Here is a 23,727-nt window from a genome sequence, read left to right as displayed (position 1 = left end):
ACAGCAGAAGTTGGCATCTGGTCTTTTCCTCCACCTTTGTACACATTATTTTTTTAAAGATCTATTTATCTTTATTTTATGTGTGTGAGTGTTTTGCCTGCATGTAGGTATGGGCACCATGTGTGAGAGTGCCCACAGAAGTCAGAATAATACACTGGATCACCATCACCTGGAGCTGGAGTTAGAGATGGTGTGAGCTGCCATGTGGGTGCTGGAACCAAGGTCAGGTCTTCTGCAAGAACAGGAAGTGCTCTTAACTGCTGAGCTCTCTTTCCATCTTTTTAAAAAAAATTACAGAAGGTTTTGCATAGAAACTGGAGCTTATTAATTTACCAAATATTCAAACATATGAACCTATGGGGGACATTCTCATTCAAACCACTACAGGCTTCATGGTTACAGTCCTCCATGGTTAAAGATTTCAATAAGGACTTTGATTCAAACCCCAGAACTCATGTAAACGTGGGAACATGTTTGTAACCCCAGTGCTGCTATTGTGAGACAAGAGAACTCCCAGAAGCTCACAGGCTGGAATCATTGGTGCTGAGTAACAAAGTAAGCTGTCTTTAACAAGGCAGGAGGCAAGGATATATACTGGAGGCATGCATGCACCTCACCTTGCACACATTAACCAGCACACACACATACATGCAAACATCATGCACACATCACACGTGCAGATATTTAAACATCAACTTGAGCTGGGCAGTGGTGGTGCACACCTTTAATCCCAGCACTCAGGAGGCAGAGTCAGGCAGATCTCTGTAAGTTCAAGGCCAGCCTGGTCTACAGAGCGAGTTCCAGGACAGGCTCCAAAACTACACAAAGAAGCCCTGTCTGGAAAAACAACAACAACAAAAAAATCGACTTGACTAAAGAGTAAGTATTATCTATACTGAAAAACATTTGCTTTATTTTGACAATGTTTGGGAAAATTTGTATGACCATTGTAACTAACTGTCAATGCTTCAATGAGGGACTGTTTCATTGGGTTGGCCTATGGGAGACTGTCTTCATTAAATTAATCGCTGTGGGGAGACTCAGCTCATTGTGAGCGGCAGCACTCCCTAGGCAGGGCGTTCTGAACTATACGTGAAAACACAACGGAGCATAAGGAACGAGCGACTGAGCACGTGTGCGTTAATTCCTTTCTGTTGTTGACTGTGGACGCGATGTGACTGGCCGTTTGACATTCCTATTGCTTTGACTTCCTTGCTATCGGTGACTGGAACTCGGAATTGGGAACTAAAATAGACCCTTTCTCCCATAAGTTGCTTTTTGCCAGGGTAGTTGATCGGCAACAGAAAACCATGGAAAACTAGGGAAGCCATGTAGTTGGCACCCTGCTTAGGACAGGGAACAAACCTTCCCTGAGACTTTCCCCAAGCAAATCAACCCAAACTCATGCTCTAGGAAGCCTCTAATCTACCTTTTCTGACTTTGGATTTGAACATAGTCTTTTTCTATGTTTCCTAAAGTCAGAATTATGTAACACTCTCTTAAGTCTGTACTTTGTGGTCCACCTAAGTGCTTTGTTCAAATACTTTAATTTCAAAATAATTATAGATTGCAAGAAAATTGCCAAGACAGTACGTACAAGTTTCCTATGCCATTCACCCAAATCCTTCAATTACGACATCTTACAAAATGACTCAAAATACAACTCTTACCTCTAAGAAATAAGAGATATTGTGTGTGTGTGTGTGTGCGCTTGTTCACGCACCCATGTGCAGTATGCAGAGCCCAAGGGTCAATGCCAGGTGTCTGTTGTCACTTTTTACCTTAGTTTTTGAGGCAGAGTTTCTCTCTGAATCTGAAGCTGTGTTGGCTAGCAGTGAACTCCTGGGATCTGACTGTCTCTGTCCCTCAGCATCGGGGTTACGGACACTATGGCCAAGGCTGGGTTATGAGGGGTCAGGGATTTGAACTCAGGTCCTCTTGCTTTCATGGCAAGTGCTGTTATCCCTTAACCACCCCACCCCGCCCCAAATAAGAGTCAAATATGAATGACCATGACCCAGAAACATGGATTCATGTTTCTCCAAATAATATATTCCAATATGGACCTGTCATCAGGGTCAAGGACAAGATCACAGTTCCACACTGTCACCCACAACAGCCAGAGAGTTCCTTTAATCTTTAGGGAACTTGAATTAGGTAAAGCTGGATCCTTAGCTTTGGTGCAGAAAATACTTTCAGAATGCGTCTCTGTGAAGCAGAGTTAGAGGGTTTTTTGTTTGATTTTTGTTGTTTTAAACAAGAACAACTTTAGGGGCTGGAGAAATGGCTCTGAGGTTAAGAGCACTGGCTGCTCTTGCAGAGGACCACGTGGTGGCTCACAATCATCTATAACTCCAGTTCTAGGGGATCTGATGCCCTCTTCTGGCCACCACAGATTCCAGGCACACATGTGGTGCACAGGCCTATGTGCAGCCAAAATACTCAGACACATAAAATAAAATAAATAAATCTAAAATAAAAACAACCAAACAAAAACAACCCCTACAGCTCCCAACAACCTCCTCCCAAATAAAACTCGAATGAGAGGTTGTGGTGACTGAAATAGATGATGCTGGGAATTACCCAGGGCCATTTTCAGGGAGGTCATTCTGCTGATTCACTTTTCCTTTTTAAAAAAGATTATATTTAGTTCCACATCCTCTCCAGCATAAAGTGTCTTCAGTGTTTTTGATCTTAGCCACTCTGACAGGCGTAAGGTGGTATCTCAGAGTTGTTTAGGGGAACTCTCCTCCACTGCTGGTGGGAATGCAAGCTTGTACAACCACTTTGGAAATCAATATGGCGCTTTCTTAGAAAATTGGGAATCAATCTCCCCCAAGATCCAGCTATACCACTCCTGGGCATATACCCAAGAAATGCTCAATCATACCACAAGAGCACTTGCTCAGCTATGTTCATATCAGCATTGTTTGTAATAGCCAAAACCTGGAAACAACCTAGATGCCCTTCAACTGAAGAATGGATAAATAAATTGTGGCACATATACACAATGGAATACTACTCAGCAGAAAAAAACAATGACATCATACGGTTTGCAGGCAAATGGATGGATCTAGAAAAAATCATCCTGAGTGAGGTAACCCAGACTCAGAAAGACAAATATGGTATGTACTCACTCATAGGAAGATGCTAGATGTGGAACAAGGATGACTGGACTGCTACTCACATCACCAGTGAGGCTACCTGGAAAACAGGACCCCAAAAAAAGACACGGAGAAATGGACGAGATCTACATGAACAGCCTGGTCATGAGTGGGAACAATGAAGGGCGACGGTCGAGGGAAAGAGAGTGGGAGATCCTAGCTGGATCAAGAAAAGAGAGGGAGAACAAGGAATAGGAGACCATGGTAAATGAAGACCACATGAGAAAGTGAGAAGGGAGGAAGCAGAGAGCTAGGGAGGCCCACGGAGATCCACAAAGATACCCCCACAAAAGACTGCTGGCAATGGTCGCGAGACGGCAGGAACTGACCTACTCTGGTGATGGGATGGCCAGACACCCTGATAGTTGTGCCATAAACCCCATCCAAGGACTGAGGAATCTGAATGCAGACATCCACGGCTGGGCCCCTGGTGGAGCACTGGGAGTCTAATTAGTGAGAAAGAAGAGGGTTTATATGAGCGAGAATTGTTGAAGCCAAGGTTGGATAAAGCACCGGGACAAATAACCAAATGAATGGAAGCACAGGATCTATGAACCAAAGGCTGAGGGGCCCCCAACTGGATCAGGCCCCCTGAATGTGTGAGACAGTCATTTGGCTTGATCTGTTTGGGAGGCAGCTGTGCATTGGTGCCGGGTCCTGGGCTCGTTGCATGAGTTAGCTGTTTGAATCCTGACTTATGCAGGGACACTTGGCTCGGTCTGGGATGGGGGGAATGGACCTGCCTGGACTGAGTCTACCAGGTCGACCCTGGTCCTCGGGGGAGACCTTGATCTGGAGGAGGTGGGAATGGGGGGTGGGCTGGGGGGAGGGGGGGCGAGAGGGGGAGAACAGGGGAATCTGTGGCTATTATGTTGAACTGAATGGTGTTGTAAAATAATAATAATAAAAAATAATAAAAAAGATTATATTTAATTGATGAAACTATGTGTATATGTGTGTCTTGTGGGGGTACATGTCCACGAGTGCAGGTATCCTTGGAGTCCAAAAGGGGGCATTAGATCCTCTTGACCTGGAGTTACACACAGTTGTGAGCTGTCGTGTCAGTGCTGGGAACTGAATTTAGGTCCTCTGGAAGAGCAGCCGGTGCTCTTAACCACTGTGCCCTCTCTCCAGCCTTCACTTCTCCTTTATGTAGGAGGTAGGGTTGTTTTCCAGGAACTCATGGATTTTTTTTTTTTACTTTTCTTTTAAAAAATACTAAAAACCCACTATGGGTTTTTTGTTTTGTTTTTGCACTCCTAAATTTCCTCCTTCCATTGCTTCTCCTAATGTCTGGGTTCAAGTTACAGTCTCTTGTGGAGACTCTTTTATTTTTCTTCTTTAAAAAAAAAAAGTGAGCCAAGTGGTAGTGGCGTATACCTTTAATCCCAGAATTTGGGAGGCAGAGGCACGTGGATCTCTGTGAGTTCAAGGTCAGCCTGATCTACAGATTGAGTTCCAGGACAGCCAGGACTCCAGGACTGTTTCACAGAGAAACCCTGTCTTGAAAAACCAAATATATATATATATATATAATGTATATGTGTGTGCAAGTGTGTGTGTGCTTATGTATATGACACTAGCCTGTGTACCACATTGCATGTATGTACATATGTATGGCATTTGAATGTGTGTGCATGTGTGTGAATGTAACTGTGTACTCCTGTGTGGGTGTGCTTGCAACCGTGCACCAAGGAGGGTGTCAAGTACCCTCCCTTGACACCTGCCTTATTCCCATGGGACAGGTTTCCCCAGTGAACCTGCAGTTTGTCTCCTGTCTCCATGCACCACCTCCTCCTGCACCGAGGTCATGGAGTATACACAACCACACCCACCTTTCTATGGGTTGCTAGAAGTTGAATTCAGGTCTTTGTGCTCCTGTAGCAAGAGCTCTACCCATGGAGCCATCTACATGCTTATCTACATGAAACACATTCTAATTCAGGGGCTGTGGCTGTGGCTTCATTGTTAGAGTAAACATTTTCCTGGCATGCACGAAGCCCTGGGTTCCATGCCCAACATAGCAGAGACTGAGAGAGATGAGCCATGCCTGCAAGGTCAGTACTCAGGGGTGGAGGCAGAAGGATCAGAAGTCCAAGGTCATTCTTAGTTACATATTCTGCTCGAGGCCAGCTTAGAATATATGAGACCCCATCTCATAAAAAAAAGTAGAGAGAATTAAATAAGTAGGTAGCCTCGGAATTCTTTTTTAAGAGTTAAAATTTGGTCAGATAAGCAGAATCCTGTTAAACAACATTGAGCAGCAAACAATTCAGACTGACAGGATTAAAGGGCCCGAGAACAGGAGACGGTTCATCTTTACTGTAGTCCCTTGCAGGAAATGCTTCGTGGTTTCTTTAAAACAAAACAAAACAAAACAAATAAAAAAAAGCATGATTTGGGAAGGCTTACTGGGTAAGGGCACTTGCTGCCAAGCCTGACAACCTGAGTTTGATCCCCAGGACTCACATGGTGGGAGGAGAAAACCAACTCCTGAGATCCCTGAAAATTGTCCTCTGACCTTCATGTGAGTGAAGAGGCATATGAATGTGTCATAAACAGACACACAAAACACACACACACACACACACACACATACATATGAGGGAGAAGTGAAGAAGATAAACTTAAAATAAATAAATAAGGGGCTGGAGAGACGGCTCAGCAGTTAAGAGCACTGGCTGCACCCAGCGGTGGTGGTGCACACCTTTAATCACAGTGTTGGACTCCAAAATTTAGGGTCTCAAGTGGGCGCCCCAAGAACCCAGTCTCCAGTCCAGATGATGCAACAGCACAGAGTTTTTTTTAATTGAAGCAACTGTACAGACGGGCAAACTCTGTTCCTAAGAGCAAGAGTCGCATCTTACTGCAGCCTCATGGGGGCTTTTAAAGGAAAAACTCACGAAAGTCATAAGATTACAATTCCCATACAATTTCGTTTCACAAGATCATGGTCTGGTTACAGAGTGATCACAGAGGGGGTACAGTTATGTCAATAGGTACATTTTTCCTATAACCTCAAGGGGGGATATCAGGGTGGGGGTGGAGTTTACACAAAGGTCACAGTGGTTCTTCCTGGAACACCTGCAACTATCCCAGTCACAGCTGAGCACATCTCTTAACAGAAATCTTTTTACATTGTTATATGGTTGCAGGGGAGATTGAACAATGGGTAAGTCAGGTTGCCCTTGGAACTAGATTTTTAGTTTCTCATTTTCTGGTGCTTGAAGTTTCTCTTTTCCTGAGGCTTGGGGGTGTAAGCCTGAAGGGCTAGGGTCTTTCACACAGCATTCGGGAGGCAGAGGCAGGCGAATCTCTGTGAGTTTGAGGCCAGCCTGGTCTACTGAGTGAGATCCAGGACAGGCACCAAAACTACACAGAGAAACCCTGTCTTGAAAAAACTAAAACTAAAAAAAAAAAAAAAAAAAAAAAAAAGCACTGACTGCTCTTCCATGGGACCTGGGTTCAATTCCCAGCATCCACCTGGTGGCTCACAACTGTCTGTAACTCTGGTTCCAGGGCATCTAACGTCCTCTCTTGGACTATATGGGCACTGCATGCATGTGATGCATGTGCATCCATGTAGGCAAAACAGCCATACACATAAAGAAAAAATAAAACATGAATAAATAAACTCAGACTGTATAGAAAGATGAGAGTCTAGGCTATTGACAAAAGAATATTTATTAAAAAATGTGCTATTTCAAAATACATATCATCTTTAGATCAAAGGAAGTTAAATAAGCATTATTTGTTCACAACTCAGTAATAAAGAGTAAATTTCAAACAAGAATTTATATTTCCATGAAACAAGTATCTATAAGCAGAATCTAAAAACCCACAAGGCATGGTGGCACACACCTTTAATCCCAGCACTCAGGAGGCAGAAGCAGGTGGGTCTCTCTGAGTTTGAGGTCAGTCTAGTCCATGAAGGAAGTTCAAGGTCAGGCAGGGCTACCTAGTGAGGCTCTGTCTCAAAACAAAAGAAATAGATTAAAAAACCCTGAATCTTCTCTTAGAGAATATTTACACATAGGAAAGTTTTAACATCCATCACAAAACTGCAATAACTGCATACTTTCAATCCACAATATCTCAAAACTATTCGAAATAAATAATTCTATGATAAACATTTATAGACTCCAATAAAAATATGAAATATATTAAAGCTTTCTATTCCAAATATATGGCTCAAATACTATATTTTGAAGGTAGGTCCTTCCTCATCTGAGCCCTGAGGTGCCTCCTTCAATGGCCTGAGATTGTGGGGACAAATTCTAGGAAACCATTGGGCCTTCAGCAGCTACCTCGGGGAGATGGGACTGAGGACATTAGGCACAACATCTGGATGGTGCCGCTGAGTAGAATGGGCCCTGGAGGAATCCTGATTTCTCATTTCCCCTCCATAGCCCCTACATGTGTTCCCACCCCGAGGAGCACAGTGTGGTGATTCCATTCCACTCCTTCTAGAAGAATCTGGGTTCTTCTAGTCTCCTGTGCAAGGCAGTCCTCTCTTCTTTCCCCCAGCAGTCCTTAATGTTGGCATAGAGTGTCTCCCTCAGGCACAGGGATCTGGAGGGAAGAGTGAGGCCATGTCAGACTTCATACATGCAATTCTTCAAGCAAGAACAAGAGTTATGTCCAAGTCAATCCTAACTAGAGGTTAGAACATTTGACAGATGGGAACTTATGTCGAACCATTCTTTCTTTTGTCTGTTGTTCTGTGGTGCTCAGGGTCAGACCCCGGGGCTCTTCTGTGGTGGGGAAGTGCTCTATCACGGAGCTCATGACCCTTGTTAGTTGTCATTGTTTGGGAGATTTTTTTTTTACAGTGTGTACCTGTGTGTGCCTGTGGTAGTGGTGGTGGGGGTAGGAGGAGTTGCCCATGTGGGTGCAATGCCAGGGGAGGTCAGAAGAGGGCATCAGATTCCTGGAGCTCGGGTTACAACCCGTTGTGAGCCATTGGGCCCTCTGCAAGAACAGCAAGTGCTCTTTCCAGATGAGCTGTCTCTGACCCCGTTGTTGTTTTGAGAAGGCACTCCTGTGTCAGTCCTGGAACACACTACTGCGATCAGAGGGGCCTTCAACAGTTAGTGGGCCTCTGCATCCCGGGTGCTGAAGTTAAGGCTTTCACAACCAGGCCTAGCTGATCCTTGATTCTTAACCCCTAAACCTGAAGCATTATTTTCAAGTGTGATTTTCAGACTAGTTGACTTAGACCTCCAGAATCACCTAAGCCGCCTCATGTGGGCCCAGCACACCCTGCTTGACAGCAAGGACCAGAGGAGACTGCCTGTGGTGTGGACTAGCTTCTCAGGATATGACTCTGGACCGATTCACACTTTGCTCCTCTTTTGTCACTTGTTTTAAATTTTTATTGCCATTTATTTGTGGGGGCAGATGTGTACCACAGTGGGACTGTGGCGGTCAGAGGACAATTTGCGGCAGTTGGTTCTTTCCTTCTGCCATGTGGGTCCCGGGGATTAAATTTACATGGCAGCAAGTGCCTTTCCCTGCTGAGCTATCCTGCTGGCCACTGAGTTACTCTGTGTGTGTGTGTGTGTGTGTGTGTGTGTGTGTGTGTGTGTGTGTGTGTGTGCATGAGAGGGGGGGAGGTCCTCAGGTCCTCAGGTGCCATTCACTTTGTTGTTGTTTTTTTTTTAAATATTTACTCATTTTTAATTTTATGTGCATGGGTGTTTTGCCTGCATGTATGTCTTTGCACCATGTGCATGCAGTGCTCTTAGAGACCATAAGAGGGCGTTGGATCCTCTGGAACTGGAGTTATGAATGGTTTTGAGCCACCACGCAGGTGCTGGGAATCAAACCTGGGTCCTCTGGAAGATCAGCCGGTGCTCTTAACTGCTGAGCCATCTCTCCAGCCCCCAACTGATTTTTGGAGACTGTCTCTTACTGTCCTAGCCCTCACCAATTCATTTGGTTGGTTATCCCGCCAGGCCCTGGGATCTGCCTGACTCCCCATCCCTGTCCAGCCTGCCCTAGTGTGGGGTTTACAAGCCCATGCCACAGTGCTGGGCTGTTTTGACATGGTTCTGGGTATCAGGTCCTCATACTTGCAGGGCAAGCACTTGACTGACTCACCTATCTGTCTACTCCTGAGCCTATGAAGGGTAAACACACTCAAGGTTCCAGTCTCTTGCTGTATCCTGTCAAGTCTTGGATGAACATTCTGACATAGACAGGGCCACTTGGCCATGCGTCACCCACTATGGCGGTCTGAAACCATGGCACAAATTAAACCTTCTCTTCAGTTCGTTCCATGAAGTACGACCAGAGTGTCCCCAGAGTAACTAACGAAGGTGATCCTGAAAACTTGAGCACAAACTTGAGTGCAAAGGTGTAATTGTGGCTGGGGCGATGGCTCAGTGGATAACCTTGCTGAACAAGTATGGAGACTGGAGTTTGGCTCCCCAGAACCCACATACAAGCTAGGCAGGCCTGGCAGACATCTGCAATCCTGATACATACCAGGCACAGACAAAGATCTCTGGAGAACATGGGCTAACCAGACTAGCTGCCATTGACGAGCTCTGGGTTCACCAACACACTATACCACAACAGATAAAGTGGACAGACATCAAGGGAGACACTCTGCATTAACTGCTGCCCACCCCCACAGATGTGCACCACACACACACACACACACACACACACACACACACACACACACCGTACATACACACACTCAGAAAACAGGAAGAACAGATGTAAATTATGGAGGTGTGGAATTGTAGAGCTGCCAAATGTGAAGGGGGAACAGAAATTCATATTTCTTCAAACACATCTGGACCTAGTTGCTTAAAGTAGAAGGCTTTCTACTCAATTCAAGTCCTTGTGACAGAAAGGTCACTTCCAAGGTCAGCTGGCTGGCCTCCAGGTGCATAGCCTGTCTCCCCAAGGTTGTGCCTCCTGGTTGTCATTGCTGTGTATGCAGTGATGAGGAGGGTCTGGCTGTGTGTGTGGCTGGGATTTCTCACAGTATGGAGGTAAGTGTGGGATGTGAGTGTGTCAAGTGTGTGTGTGGGTTCTGTGCTTTTCCTAACCAGACACAGACAAGACACACTTTAAAAGACACCAAGGACATACCTAACTCAGGCCAATGGTCTTAGGCCTCCATGGCTCTAGGGTTCTAAGTAAGGTTGGTGCGATCCCGTGCCCACACCCACAGCTCTGGGTTGTAAGCTTGGATCTGGAAAAAAATGACAACAAAACAAAACAGTTTCATGAGAAGTTCTAGATGCTGGCTCTCCTGGAAGACTCCATGTTCAGATCAACCTTCAGCTCTTCTGTTCCCCAACCCCACTTCTCATATTCAACTGCATCCCTCTCTCTGTCTGTCCAGCCTGCCCTTCTGTACCCCATGTGTCCCACACCCACCCACCTCTTCACACTCCTCCCGGGATACCCAGATCCTCCAGCCCATGGACCGAATGAGCTGGAACCGCAGTTTGTGGAACATGGGGCGCTGGGCATAGCTCTTCCCATAGAGGAAGTAAAAAATGTCTTGTTTAGGGGCCTGGTTGTCCTCCTCCATGTCATTGGCCAGGTACCTGGGGAAGAAATCAGGGCGTTATATGGTACTTTATCAAAGAGGACCATTTGAAGGGAGGCTTGGGGGGCATCTTGTCACTGGATGGCATCAGTCCTGCCCATAGTCCACCGTGGACAGAAGTGATCTGAAAGCATCTGTCACATGGAGCTGAAGAAGACAAGCATCTACGGAGCTCAATGCTGTCCTTGCTGTTCATGACATGAGATGACCTCTGGATTCCCTTTCAATCCATTCCCTCTCCCCTAGGCTTGTGTTGTGTGCACACACTGGTGTCAGCTCAGGCTCAGCACCTAAGGGTTTTGTCTGACCCTGGTTTCCTTCCCTTCTCTTCCCCTCCTTTCAGTGGCTGATACAATCAACTTTTCTGAGTTCTCTCTTTCCACTGCCTCATGGTATAGACAATGCACTTTGTAGGGTTTGTTGGATGAATCAGTGAACAAATGAATGAATGAATGGACGAATGAATGAATGAGTGAACAAATGAAAGTGATAGTTAAGGCAAAATGTAATACTGATAACTTCTTTGACTGAGTAGTATAACCTAACCACTCCCAACATAAAGAATTAAGGTGTCCCAAGAATGAAGGGTATTTGACAAAGCCCCACCTTCAATGGATGCGCTGTAATAGGATTTGGGAAAGGAAGGGGCAACACCAGAGACTGTAATCTCAAATATCCTACCATGGTAGGAGTCCATCGCAATACTGCTGGAGGCAAGAGCCAGAAGACCAAGGAAGGCGGCCGAGGGGAGGCGTTGCCAATTTTTCATTTGATTTGAATTGTCCTGATATATTGCCCACGTTGTCCCCGAATGCCTGAGCTCAAGAGATCATACCACCTCAGTCTCCTGAGCTGCAGGAGGCTCCTCATCATGCTGATTGGTTTCAGAGTCTGAACAGACTTTAGGGGGGGTTAACTGTCTCCAGGCACACAATTGTGAGATACTCGAATAGAAAACACAAGATCAAACGGAGGACAGGGCATTGGGAAGGAGCCAGCCAGGGATGGAGGGAGCATCAGAGTGATGAGGGAGTCAGGTTGGAGAGCACCTGGACAGAGGGCAGAGTTCACACTGGGCACGCCAGTCTCAGGGTGGAGATGATTCCTGGTGCAGTTCTCTGGAAGCCTGGGATGGAGTTGCCTGTGTTTTCCATACAAAACAGACCCACTAGACTGAGGACAGGTGGACAAGGTAAACCAGCAGAGAGCATTTTACCCAGGACTAGTGCAGCATCAGGAAGCCTGAGATGGACACCTGTCATGGAATCCAGGAGGAAGATGGGATGGTGTGTGGTGTGTTCAGTACAGGGGACACAGTAAAGGAAGCGCTGCAGCCCAGTGCTTGGGGATCACTTCAACTCCACCTTCCTCTCCTCTCAGGAGGGGTCTGTGTTAGAATGTAGCCACATAGTTTCACGCCCTCTCTTACTACTCACACAGATACTAGCAAGCCGCCCTCTGAGAGTCTGTCTTAAATCTCTAGCTTTCAAGTGCCCAGATTTCTCAGTTCTCCAAGTGAGTTTTCAGACTCTCTGCTGGTGGGCACACATCTCTTCCTCCATCTGCCCTGACTCTCCAGGGCTACACAGAGAAACACTGTCTCAAAAACCAAACCAAAACAGATAGAAAAGGAAGAGGAGGATGAGGATGAGGAGGAGAAACAGCAGCAACCATTAAAGATCACCTGCCCCCTTTAAGCCCCAAATCCCAGATCTTTCACTGTTTGCTCTTGATTTGCTGAGTTCTTTCATTTTATTACTTTATCCATGCACGGGTGTTTTCCCTGCATGTATGTCTGTGCACATGTGCATGCTTGGTGTCCAAGAAGGCGAGAAGAGGGTTTCAGAACCCTTGGAACCACAGTTACAGATGGCTGTGAGGCCCCGCGTGAATGCTGGGAATCAAGTCCAAGTCCTCCGGAGAAGCACACAGCACTTTAACTGCTGAGCCCTCTCTCCAGCTTCCTGTTCAGTGTGTGTGTGTATGTGTGTGTGTGTGTGTGTGTGTGTGTGTGTGTGTGTATGCGAGTGTGTGCAGCATGTATACATGTGGGTGTGTAGGTGCATGTTTGTGCATGTGTGCCTGTGTGGAGGCCACAAGTGAACATCAGGTATTGATCCTCGGGAACCATCTACCTTGTGTTTTTATATAGGCCTCTCCCTGGAACACAAGTCTTGCCAGTGAGTCTAGGCTGGCTGGTGAGTGGGTCTCAGGGATCCTGACGTCTCTTATCCCAGCATTAGGGTAATAGCCACATGTTACTACCCATGGCTTTTCATGTGGGTCCTGGGGATCTGAACTCACGTCCATAAGAATGTACCTCGAGGCTTTACCAACTGAACCAACTCTCCAGTGCCTTGCTCAGTGTTTTAAATGGACATTAGCTTGTTTTCCCTCATAAAGCTACAAAACTAGGTATGTGAGAGATGAAAGGTCAGAGGCTCACTTCTCATGACCCAACATCCAGGGCAGGGGACCAACTGGAGGAGGCGAAATACTCACAGAGCCAGGAAGAAGTGGATTGGCCTAAACTGCCAGGAGAAGAGCCCTGCACGGCTGAAATAAGCTATGACCATAGACAGGAGGTACTGATGGAGAGAGGAGACAGGGGAGGGGAGGTCACACCCTGGAGAGGGAGAAGGCAGGGGCAGGGAAGGGGAGGCTGAGGTGGGTGACATGAGGCTCAGAGAGGAGCCCAGAGTTTTGGGGGCCTGCTGGAGTGGGGCAGGGAGGTGAAAGGGACTTTCGGGTGGGCCAGGCCAGAGGGAGCAGCCCTCGTTGCTCCAGCATGGCTGGCCCTGGGGCAGTTCTGAGGGAGAGCTTAGGACAACAGGGACAGGGAGGTCTTTGCCCGTCGGGAACAAAGGGTCCCAGAGAACTGTGAGAGGAGAAGAGGCAATTCCCAGGGTAAGATGGCGACCGTGGGCTCAGATCCCGAGGACCCCAGTGAGGCATGGGCCTCCTGTCCACTCTGTGAGACACTGCCGGGCCCTGAGGGGAGACACTGGCAGGATATCAAGGGTCAGGACCGTGTGGCTTCAGAGACAACTGTGGAGGGACAGAGGACTGTGGGTCAGGGAGGTCCCTCCCCAGGCAGGAGAGGATCTGGAGCCCAGCTCAGCACACCTTATCAGACACTCTCAGCATCTTGTCCCAGGCCAGGAATTTTTTCACCACGGGATCCTCTGTGAATGAAGCACATGTGTCATGGTGTGAACTGGAACAGCTTGGGAGAGAGGGCCATGAGAACCACCTCCCTGGGGGAGGGTCCAGGTAGGAACCCAGGATTAGACACAGGCGCAAAGGATGGAACAGGCACATGTGGCAGAGAAACACCTGAACCTCCTGGGTGGAGGCGCTGAGAGAGGCTTAGAATACAGTGGCCTGTATACATGCTTAGATGCCTTCTATGTATATGTCATTCTGGAGTCAATCCAAGGTCTTGCATATGCTGGACAAGACTCCACCACTGTTGGGGAATATTATTTTAAGGTTGTTACTTTTGTTTATGTTGCATTTATTTAACTCCGTGAAATTGTGATACTTTGCTTACCTAAAATACCTGATGGTCTAATAAAGAACTGAATGGCCAATAGCAAGGCAGAATAAAGGATAAGCAGGACTGGCAGGCAGAGAGAATATATAGAAGGGGAAATCTGGGATGAAGTTAGAAGTAGCCAGAGAAGGAGGAGGACCCAGGGTCAGACACCCAGCTATACAGCAAGCCACAGAGTAAGAAATAAAGAAAGGTATGTAGGAATAGAAAAGGAAAAGCCCAGAAGCAAAAAGTAGATAGCATAATTTAAGTTAAGAAAAGCTGGCTAGAAATAAGCCAAGCTAAGGCCATGCATTTATAATTAAGAATAAGCCTCCATGTGGGTTTTATTTGGGAGTTGGGTGGCAGGCCCCCAAAGTGCAACAACAAACAACCACTGAGCTACATCCACAGCCAAGGACCAAGACGTCCCAACAGCTGATGTTCCCATTTGATGTCATATAAGGTTATGAACATGGATGTGTCGCCCTTGTATGGACGAAGACACCCCAGCTCAGCAAAGTCAGAGCTAAGTTATAGTTGGGGTGGTGAACTCCAACCTCTCTCATTTCCATGTGGATCTATGTCAACTCTAGCCTAAGCCCCTGCTACCTATGGGTCCCTAAGAATCAACTGAGCTTGAGTCTCCCAGGCTGACAGAGCCCTGGCTGTGAGGGTAGCTTTCCCACGAGGAAGGAGGTTGACTAGACGTTCCCTTTTTTGCCTAAGGAGGGAGCCATGCAGGTATCACCTACCCAGCAGCCTGGCGAAGACCTCATGGTGTTCAGGCCTCACTGTAGACACACGCTGCCTCTTTAGCTTCATCCTGAGCCCACACAGTGTCTCCACTGACCACACTGGCTCGGGTTCAGGGTCCCAAAGCTCTGCCAGGTCATCCTCAGAATCCGATGACAAGTCCCTCTTCCTCTTTGGGCTGGCGGATGGAGGCTGGGGGATGGCCTCCACTCTTGGTTCTAAGTGAAGAAACCACACCCCTGTGTGAAGCTCTGGCTTTGCTGACCTCAGCCCTGCCTCCCGGCACCCCAAACACCCCAAACCTCTTCAGCTTCTGCCTGTCCCCAAACATTTGTGCCTTTCCCTCTGTGCTGATAGCACCTGCCCCTCATCTTGTCCCCATCCCCTCTCTCTGTTCCTCAAGACTCTTCCTCATTAGACATGAATTGTCCCCATGAAAAGGAAGTCTCTTCCTGTGTCCCCTCTTCTCTGTCCTGTCTTTGAGTCTTGGTGCTAACCCCTCATTGTTCTGTAGATTTTCTGTCCATGTGACATCTGCGTCTGACCTGTTCTCCCTGTTTCCTGGGCCCTCCTTCCTCCCTCCTCCCTTCTCTCCCTCCTTCCTCCCTCCTCCCTTCTCTCCTTTCCTTTCCTTCCTTCCCTCCCTCCTTCCCTCCTTCTTTCCTTCCCTCCTCCCTTCCTTCCATGTCCTTCCTCCTTGCTGTCACCCTCTCACACCTCTTCTCACGCAGTCCCTCACCTGATGGTCCTGAGATCTCCCCATCCACCACCACCCCAGTTAAGGACCTGGTGATGCCAGGCTGAGGACTCTGTTCCTCAGAACACAATGACAGTTGGCCAGTGGTCATGATTCTCCCAACCTGTTTCCTCCTGTCCACAAATCCCAGACTCTGATCTGTCCCACCCTCCTCCCTGACTCTCGCTGAATCCACACATGATGTCCCTTCCCTAGTCTGAGGAGATCTCAAGAGTAGAGCTCTGAGAAGACACTGCTGTCATCTGCCTAGCCCTGTTGAGTGTGGCCCTTCATATCAGGAGGTCAGGAGCCTGTGATGTCATCCGCTTCCATCCTGAAAACCAGCTTCAAAGAAAGCTTGTGTGATTTATGGATAATGTGTCCACTTTCTCTCACAAACTAGGGTTGACATGTCTCCTGCCACTGACATAGACTCATTCCACGAACAAAACCATCTTCCATGTCTGGTTCCTACTTTCCCTTTGTGTGCTGGGTAAGGGATGAAGGCTGGAGAGGTGCCTCAGTTGTTAAGAGTGTTTGGTGTGCAACCATAAGGACCTGAGTTCAAATCTCAGTAACCACACAAGGCAGACACAGACTCTTCAGTACCTATAACCCAGGCAGTGTGTGTGTGTGTGTGTGTGTGTGTGTGTGTGTGTGTGTGTGTGTGTGTGTAGAGGGGACAGGAGTGAAGAACCAAAGCACCCCTATTTCAAGCAAACCCCTCACCCCAGCTTGAAACAGGCCTGAGTTTCAAAATTCTCAGAGCTGCTGACATAGGTCCCAGGACAAAGTCAGGATGTTTGAAGAGCCATCTGGGAGCAACTGATTAACCATGGAATGCCCCAATGCCAAAGATAGTCAAAGTACAAAGTCAGGATGTTGAAGGACTATAACAATTGATTAACCACAGAATGCCCCAATGCCAGAGGTAGTCTATAAAGTTTGACAAACAACCGGTTAAAACTACAAAGTAAGGCCGGGCGGTGATGGCACACTCCTTTAATCCCAGCACTTGGGAGACAGGCAGGTGGGTCTCTGTGAGTTTAAGGCCAGCCTGGGCTACAGAGTGAGTTCCAGGAAAGGCGCAAAGCTACACAGAGAAACCCTGTCTTGAAAAAAACCAAAACCCAAACCAAAAAAAAAAAAAAACCTGTAACAACACAAAGAACTACAAAGTAAGATAACACAGAAATTCTGAAAAGCCCCTAAAACTAGAGCCAATCAGAATTGTACCCATACTAGTACCCCTAAATGATGCAACCTTGTGGTCTTTGCCTTTAAACACTGAGCTTGCAGAGGGGCGGGCACCTCCTCTAGCCTCCGCTGTGTGTGGCTGCTCGACCAAGGTCCCAGCCCTGCAGCTTGAACTGCTTCAATAAACCTTGCTTTTGCATTTTGGTGAGTTGGTATCTCTGGTAGTCTCTTTGGGGGTCTCCCGCCCAGGGCACAACATTTGGGGGCCCATCTGGGATTTTTGGGGGACCCCAGAGACCCCAAACCCCAAAGGTTTACACCGGCCGATCGGGTGAGTCTGTCTGTCTGTCTTGCTTGTTTGTTGTTTCTGTTTCTCCTTTCTGATTGCTGCCAGCAGCTGTCTGTATCTGAGAGGTTCCGCTTTGGTGGACGCACTGTAAAAGCGAACCCGGAGAAGTTGGGAGACATCCCCTGTCCTCGTCTGGGCAAAGGTCTCGAGTTTGAGGCCACTTTGCCAGGGACCTGCGGGGGTCTTGTCTGTATCTGGGGATCAGGAGACTCTGTAGACTTGTCCCCGTCCCATCTGTAGATCTTTGGCATAATTGAGGCTCCCTCTCCGGACGCCCCTCTGCCTCGACCATCTGTCAGCGGAATTCTGTAAAGGACCCTTGTTCTTCCTTTTCGTCTGTCTTGTTCGTCAATGTAATTTGTTATATTTCTGCTCATCATTTGTTTGCTAACACACTGCAGACCGTGACACAAGGGAGTTTTGTCTGCAGGCACCAGGAGAGCTGTTTGTTGTCTTGTCTTATGTTGTAAAAAAGTTTTGTTTGCCTTTCTGTTGGAATGTCCTGCCTATATGAATGCGTAAGTGTGTAAAAAATGTGGCCCCCTATATGTGTGTTCTATGCCTGAGCTTGTGTGTGCATTATGACTGGATGGTATGTTGTGGGCTGGAAGGCCAGCAAAAGAGACAGAGGTCCCTTTGGTTGCTTTCCTGCTCTCTGACCAGAGTTCGGGCAGCGGGCAGGAACTAGCAGCAACGAGTCTGGCAGGCAGCTGCCGCGCAGCCCAGGGTGCCGCTGAGTGGGCTAGGAGGGCTGTGAGCGCCGCAGGGCCCAGACTCAGAGGCTGTGTAGGGACTAGGCATGGCTGGACACTGGGGTGGGCCATGAGCACTGTGGGGCCCTGACATGGCCAGCAGGTTCGGGTGAAAGACCCTGACCCTTCAGGCTTACACCCCCAAGCCCCAGGAAATAAGGAACTAAAAAGAAAACTAGTTCCAAGGGCCACCTGACTCAGCCATTATTCAACCTGTAACAGTGTAACAATGTAAAAAGATTTCTGTTAAGAGATGTGCTGTGACTGTGGATAGTTGCAAGTGTTCCAGGAAGGACCACTGTGACCTTTGTGTAAACTCCACTCCCATCCTGATACCCCCCTTGAGGTTTCAGGAAGAATGTACATGTGGACGTGACTGTACCCACTCTGTGATCAGACCATGATCTTTTGAAACGAAATTGTATGGGAATTGTAATCTTATGGCTTTTGTGGGTTTTTCCTTTAAAAGCCCCCATGGGGCTACATACAGAGTAAGATGCGACTCTTGCTCTTAGGAGCAGAGTTTGCCCGTCTGTACAGTTGCTTCAATAAAAAAAACCCTGTGCTGTTGCATCAACTGGACTGGAGTCTGGGTTCTTGGGGTGCCCACTTGAGACCCTAGATTTTGGGGTCCAACACGGGCTGGGCCCCTGTGCAGAGAGCCGTGGGGCAGAGCTGGCAGAAGCCGGCAGGGGCCCCAGAGGAGCTCAAAATGTGGAGAACTAACTGTCTCTCCAGGACACTCACAGCTGAGGAGTGGCCTACAGGTCTGTGGGCCCAGCTAGGGCAGGGAGTCCCTTCTAGTCTGCACTTGAAAATCTGAGGTTAACAGTGATCTTTTGTTCCCATGGTGTGTGCCTTCCCTGTCCTCTTCTTCTCCCAGGCTGTTGGGTGGGGCTCCCAAGACCTGCCCTGGGGCTAAAACCTGATCAAGGTCTGGTTCCAAGAATAAAACGTCACTGCCTATGGTTGCTAAGTTACTGAGACTATGTTATAAGGCTAACCAACAGTTTCTTGTCTGTGGTACAGTGCTGATGCAAAAGAGTTATTCTTGTTATGGTATATGCATGTATTTCTGTTCTTGTTTAAAATATTGTAGCTTTACAATATATTCTAGACTACTGAGGTAAATCGTAAGGGTTTCTATGTTTAAAAAAAGCAGAATTTATCTGGAATAAATGTCTGAGGGATCAAAGGAAAGGACTTAGGGTACATAAAAGGTTGTAGAAAGTCAGAGAGGATATGATGTAAACTATGTTTGTTATGGTTTCTTATATCTGCAAATACTGAGTTTAAGAGTTAATTCTGGTTGGTTTTCATTTTAAAAATGGCTAATGATTCTGCAAACTGCTTATGCATGTATGTATATGGACAGGTATGTGACTTGGATTTAACTATATGTGTAAATGTAAGCTAGCTTTAACGGTATGTATATGTATGTAACTTGGATCCGAGTGTATATATGTATGCAAGTAATTATTGTTTAAAAAACATTCTTTAGCCGGGAGGCGGTGGCACACGCCTTTAATCCCAGCACTCGGGAGGCAGAGGCAGGCGGATCTCTGTGAGTTCGAGGCCAGCCTGGGCTACCAAGTGAGCTCCAGGAAAGGCGCAAAGCTACCCAGAGAAACCCTGTCTCGAAAACCAAAAAAAAAAAAAAAAAAAAAAAACATTCTTTAAACAGCAACCACGTGGTGACCTCATGGGCAGCCATATAAATGGCAGTCATCTTTTTTTCCCCTTTTTTTTTATTCATTTATTTTATTTTATTTTATTTTACAATACCATTCGGTTCTACATATCAGCCACAGGTTCCCCTATTCTTCCCCCTTCCCATCCCCTCCCCTTACCCCCAGCCTACCCCTCCATTCCCACCTCCTCCAGGGCAAATCCTCCCCCGAGGACTGCGATCAACCTGGTAGACTCAGTCCAGGGAGGTCCAGTCCCTTCCTCCCAGACTGAGCCAAGTGTTCCTGCATAAGCTCCAGGTTTCAAACAGCCAACTCATGCAATGAGCACAGGACTTGGTCCCACTGCCTAGTTGCCTCCCAAACTGATCAAGCCAATCAACTGTCTCACCTATTCAGAGGGCCTGATCCTGCTGGGGGCCCCTCAGCCTTTGGTTCATAGTTCATGTGTTTCCATTCATTTGGCTATTTTTTTCAATAATTGAGTAAAACTGAAATTTATTATAAGCCACAGTCGTCCTAGGGACCTCCATGCTATATATATATAGCCTCCATGGTTCTATGGGTTGTGGTCTGATTGTTCTTTATTTTATATCTAGAATCCACTTATGAGCGGGTACATACCATGACTGCCTTTCTGGGTTTGGGTTACCTCACTCAGGATGATTTTTTTCTAGTTCAGTCCATTTGCCTGCAAATTTCATGCTTTCATTGTTTTTCTCTGCTGAGTAGTACTCCATTGTGTATATGTACCACATTTTTTTCATCCATTCTTCCGTTGATAGGTTGTTTCCAGGTTCTGGCTATTACAAATAGTGCTGCTATGAGCATAGCTGAGCATGTATCTTTATGGTATGAATCAGCATTCCTTGGGTATATGCCCAGGAGTGGTAAGGCTGGGTCTTGAGGTAGTTCGATTCCTAATTTTCTGAGAAACCGCCATACTGATTTCCACAGTGGTTGTACAAGTTTACATTCCCACCAACAGTGGAGGAGTGTTCCCTTTGCTCCACATCCTCTCCAATATTGACTGTCATTGGTGTTTTTGATCGTAGCAATTCTGACAGGTGTAAGGTGGTATCTCAGAGTCGTTTTGATTTGCATTTCTCTGATGATTAAGGATGTTGAGCATTTCTTTAAATGTCTTTCAGCCATTTGTGATTCTTGTTTTGTTAATTCTCTGTTTAGCTCTTTAGCCCATTTTTTTAATTGGACTGTTCAGTATTTTGATGTCTAGTTTCTTGAGTTCTTTATATATTGTGGAGATCAATCCTCTGTCAGATGTGGGGTTGGTGAAGATCTTTTCCCATTCTGTTGCCTGTCTTTTTGTCTTATTGACTGTGTCTTTTGCCCTGCAGAAGCTTCTCAATTTCGAGAGGTCCCATTTATTAATTGTTGTGCTCAGGGTCTGTGCTGTTGGTGTTATATTTAGGAAATGGTCTCCAGTGCCAATGCGTTCAAGAGTGCTTCCTACATTCTTTTCTATTAAGTTTAGTGTAACTGGATTTATGTTCAGGTCTTTGATCCACTTGGACTTGAGTTTTGTGCATGGTGACAGGTATGGATCTATTTGTAATCTTTTACATATTGACATCCAGTTATGCCAACACCATTTGTTGAAGATACTTTCTTTTTTCTATTGTATAGTTTTGGCTCCTTTGTCAAAAACCAGGTGTTCATATGTGCATGGATTAATGTCAGGGTCTTCAATTCGATTCCATTGGTCCGTATGTTGGTTTTTATACCAGTACCAAGCTGTTTTTATTACTATAGTTCTATAGTAGAGTTTGAGGTCAGGGATGGTGATGCCTCCAAAGGTTGCTTTATTGTATAGGATTCTTTTAGCTATCCTGGGTCTTTTGTTTTTCCATATGAAGTTGAGTATTTTTCTTTCCAAGTCTGTTTAAGAATTGTGTTGGGATTTTGATGGGGATTGGTAGTAATCTTTTACTAAGGTTATAAAGATCTGCTCAGGTTAACATTCAAATACTTATGTCTTTACCAAATGTTTAACAACAAGCTTCTAGAGAATTTAAATAGATGGCAACGTATGTTTAATAAATAAGTTATTTAATTTAAATATGAAACTTGCACCTCAATGCTTTTATACACAGGAATATACCTTGCTCTGGCAGCTAAACTTTGTAGTTTAAGATTTACCCATGTAACAAAATGATAATGGTTTTAAAGACATAAAAGGATCATAGGAAACAGCTGAGGTTTGCAAATGTATGACAGGACTAGAGTCCCAAAAAGAGTCTAGTTGCAAAGGTGGACCTTAGAAGTTGTAAAAATGCCAGTGCCAGATGATGATCACTGGAAGCACCAGCCATAATGAAATAAAGCAGGCAGGCTATGTATGTGCTGCCAAGGATAGGGTCATAGTCATAAGCTCCACATGCTAACCATGAACTGGGATGTTCATTTCTTGTGATTCAGCAAGACAATGACCTAAGCAGTCTGACAAAGGGCTTAAAATAGCTTCTGACTCCATGAGTCTTCACCCTTTGAGGGTTAAAAAAATCTTTTTACTGGGGTGGCCTAGGACTACCTGTATGTCAGATGTTTGCATTGAGATTCAACAATGGCAAAACTGCTGTTATGAAATAGCATTGAGAAAGTTAAAAACCAGTGACTTAGAAAATGTTTCTCCTTACCCAAGGTGCATTCAGGCTTAAGAATGTTGTCTAGCCTCCTTGTATTTGCTAAATTTGTTAAGCTTAAGCTATTTGGATAAATTGATTTATATATGTTTTAAATTAATGTTTTGTTTTAGTTTCTTTACTGAATCCATATTTGATGCTAAAAGAGCTTCAATTTAAAATAATTGTTTTAAGGCTACTTATTGTAGACTGTTAGGGAACATAAGTAAATAGTAAGCCTTAAATAACCAAGTTTTTTTTTAATTGTAGTCAGACTAAGTACTGATGTAATATTACAGGGACAAGCTTTACTCAGTCCCTTGCATATGTTTTCAGGGTAGAGTTTGAAACAAGTAACTAGAAACAAAGTTTGTCTATTCAGATATACCTGGACAGAGTATGGCATTTAAATGTTGATCTAAAAACTTATTATATCAGACAGACTTCCAGATCCTAACAATGACCCAAGGTCTCCAAAGAAGATTACGTACGAAGCACCACAACATCTCTGCCTCGATTATGTCAACACTGACCACAGGGCAAGATGCCCCAATGCAACGCCTACTGCCAGGACCCAGCCTAGACTGTGGACAAGCAGCAGGACACTGGAATTCATTGCACCCTTTTGCCTGGACAAATCAAGGTCAGTCTTCTGTGTCCCTATTCCACAGGAAAAATACTCTGCCTTATGGGCCTGATGGCAGAAGAAGATTGATGCTGTTCTGACTGGTGCTTCCAATGCTATGGAGACCTGGGTATGGACTGGTCCCTGTCATTTATAGAATTGGAAGCTGCTTGGTCTGCACTCAGATATAATTTATCCTTCTCAGATCTCTGATAGTACTGACGGTTAGGCTAGCTATAACTTTGTCAGCATGGCAGATCACACAATAAACTCTTGTCAATTCATTTTTTAAAAAATGTTCTAAGATATAAAAATTTAAATAAGTCATAAAGTTTCAGATATCAGTCTAAGAAAGGTCTGAGGATAAAAAAGCTTCTGAGCTTTAAGGATCTCAAAAAATAATTTAAGATAAAAAATGTTTCAGATTGCTTTCCTGTTCTATGATATAATGATTCAGAGCTTAACATTTAAAAGTCCTGATAAACTGGTAGAACAATGACTACTTACTGTTCAGTCACAAGCTCAGAATTTTAGATTTGTCATCTAAATATATCTAAATGTAAACCTAAAAATGCTTCTCATCAGGTCAAAAATCTCTGTCCAATTTATACCTGGCTCTCTGGACAGAAGGAAAATGCACAAGTGTTTAACCCAAATCTGTAATTCTTGTTGGGACTCAAAGGTATGAATCTACTTCTGCTGTTTTACAG

At 45.8% G+C, this 23,727-nt stretch overlaps 1 protein-coding gene across 1 annotated transcript; it reads right to left on the bottom strand.

The window, feature by feature from the left end:
• Positions 1–6,830: 6,830 nt before the first annotated feature.
• Positions 6,831–16,037, bottom strand: LOC114707572 (speedy protein E4A). The gene is made up of 7 exons (XM_028890340.2): positions 15,768–16,037; positions 15,028–15,246; positions 13,864–13,922; positions 13,240–13,325; positions 10,567–10,735; positions 10,272–10,374; positions 6,831–7,736 (listed from the first exon to the last, which is right to left on the bottom strand). The coding sequence occupies exons 1-6, from the start codon at positions 15,874–15,876 to the stop codon at positions 10,315–10,317; spliced, it is 702 nt and encodes a 233-aa protein (XP_028746173.1). The 5' UTR covers positions 15,877–16,037; the 3' UTR covers positions 6,831–7,736; positions 10,272–10,314.
• Positions 16,038–23,727: the final 7,690 nt, after the last annotated feature.

This window comes from Peromyscus leucopus, chromosome 23, assembly GCF_004664715.2.
Source record: "Peromyscus leucopus breed LL Stock chromosome 23, UCI_PerLeu_2.1, whole genome shotgun sequence".
NCBI classification, from domain to species: Eukaryota; Metazoa; Chordata; class Mammalia; order Rodentia; family Cricetidae; genus Peromyscus; species Peromyscus leucopus.
This window is presented reverse-complemented; position numbering and strand designations above follow the sequence as displayed.

Bases quoted from the DNA above. Each gene is read 5' to 3' on its own strand.
- LOC114707572 (XM_028890340.2), bottom strand. From the start codon at position 15,876: ATGACCACTGGCCAACTGTCATTGTGTTCTGAGGAACAGAGTCCTCAG. The intron at 13,923-15,027 runs GTAGGTGATACC...CTTCATTCACAG, and splicing joins GGTCTTCGCCAGGCTGCTGG to AGGATCCCGTGGTGAAAAAA. The intron at 10,375-10,566 runs GTGGGTGGGTGT...ATTTTTTTCCAG, and splicing joins CCCGGGAGGAGTGTGAAGAG to ATCCAAGCTTACAACCCAGA.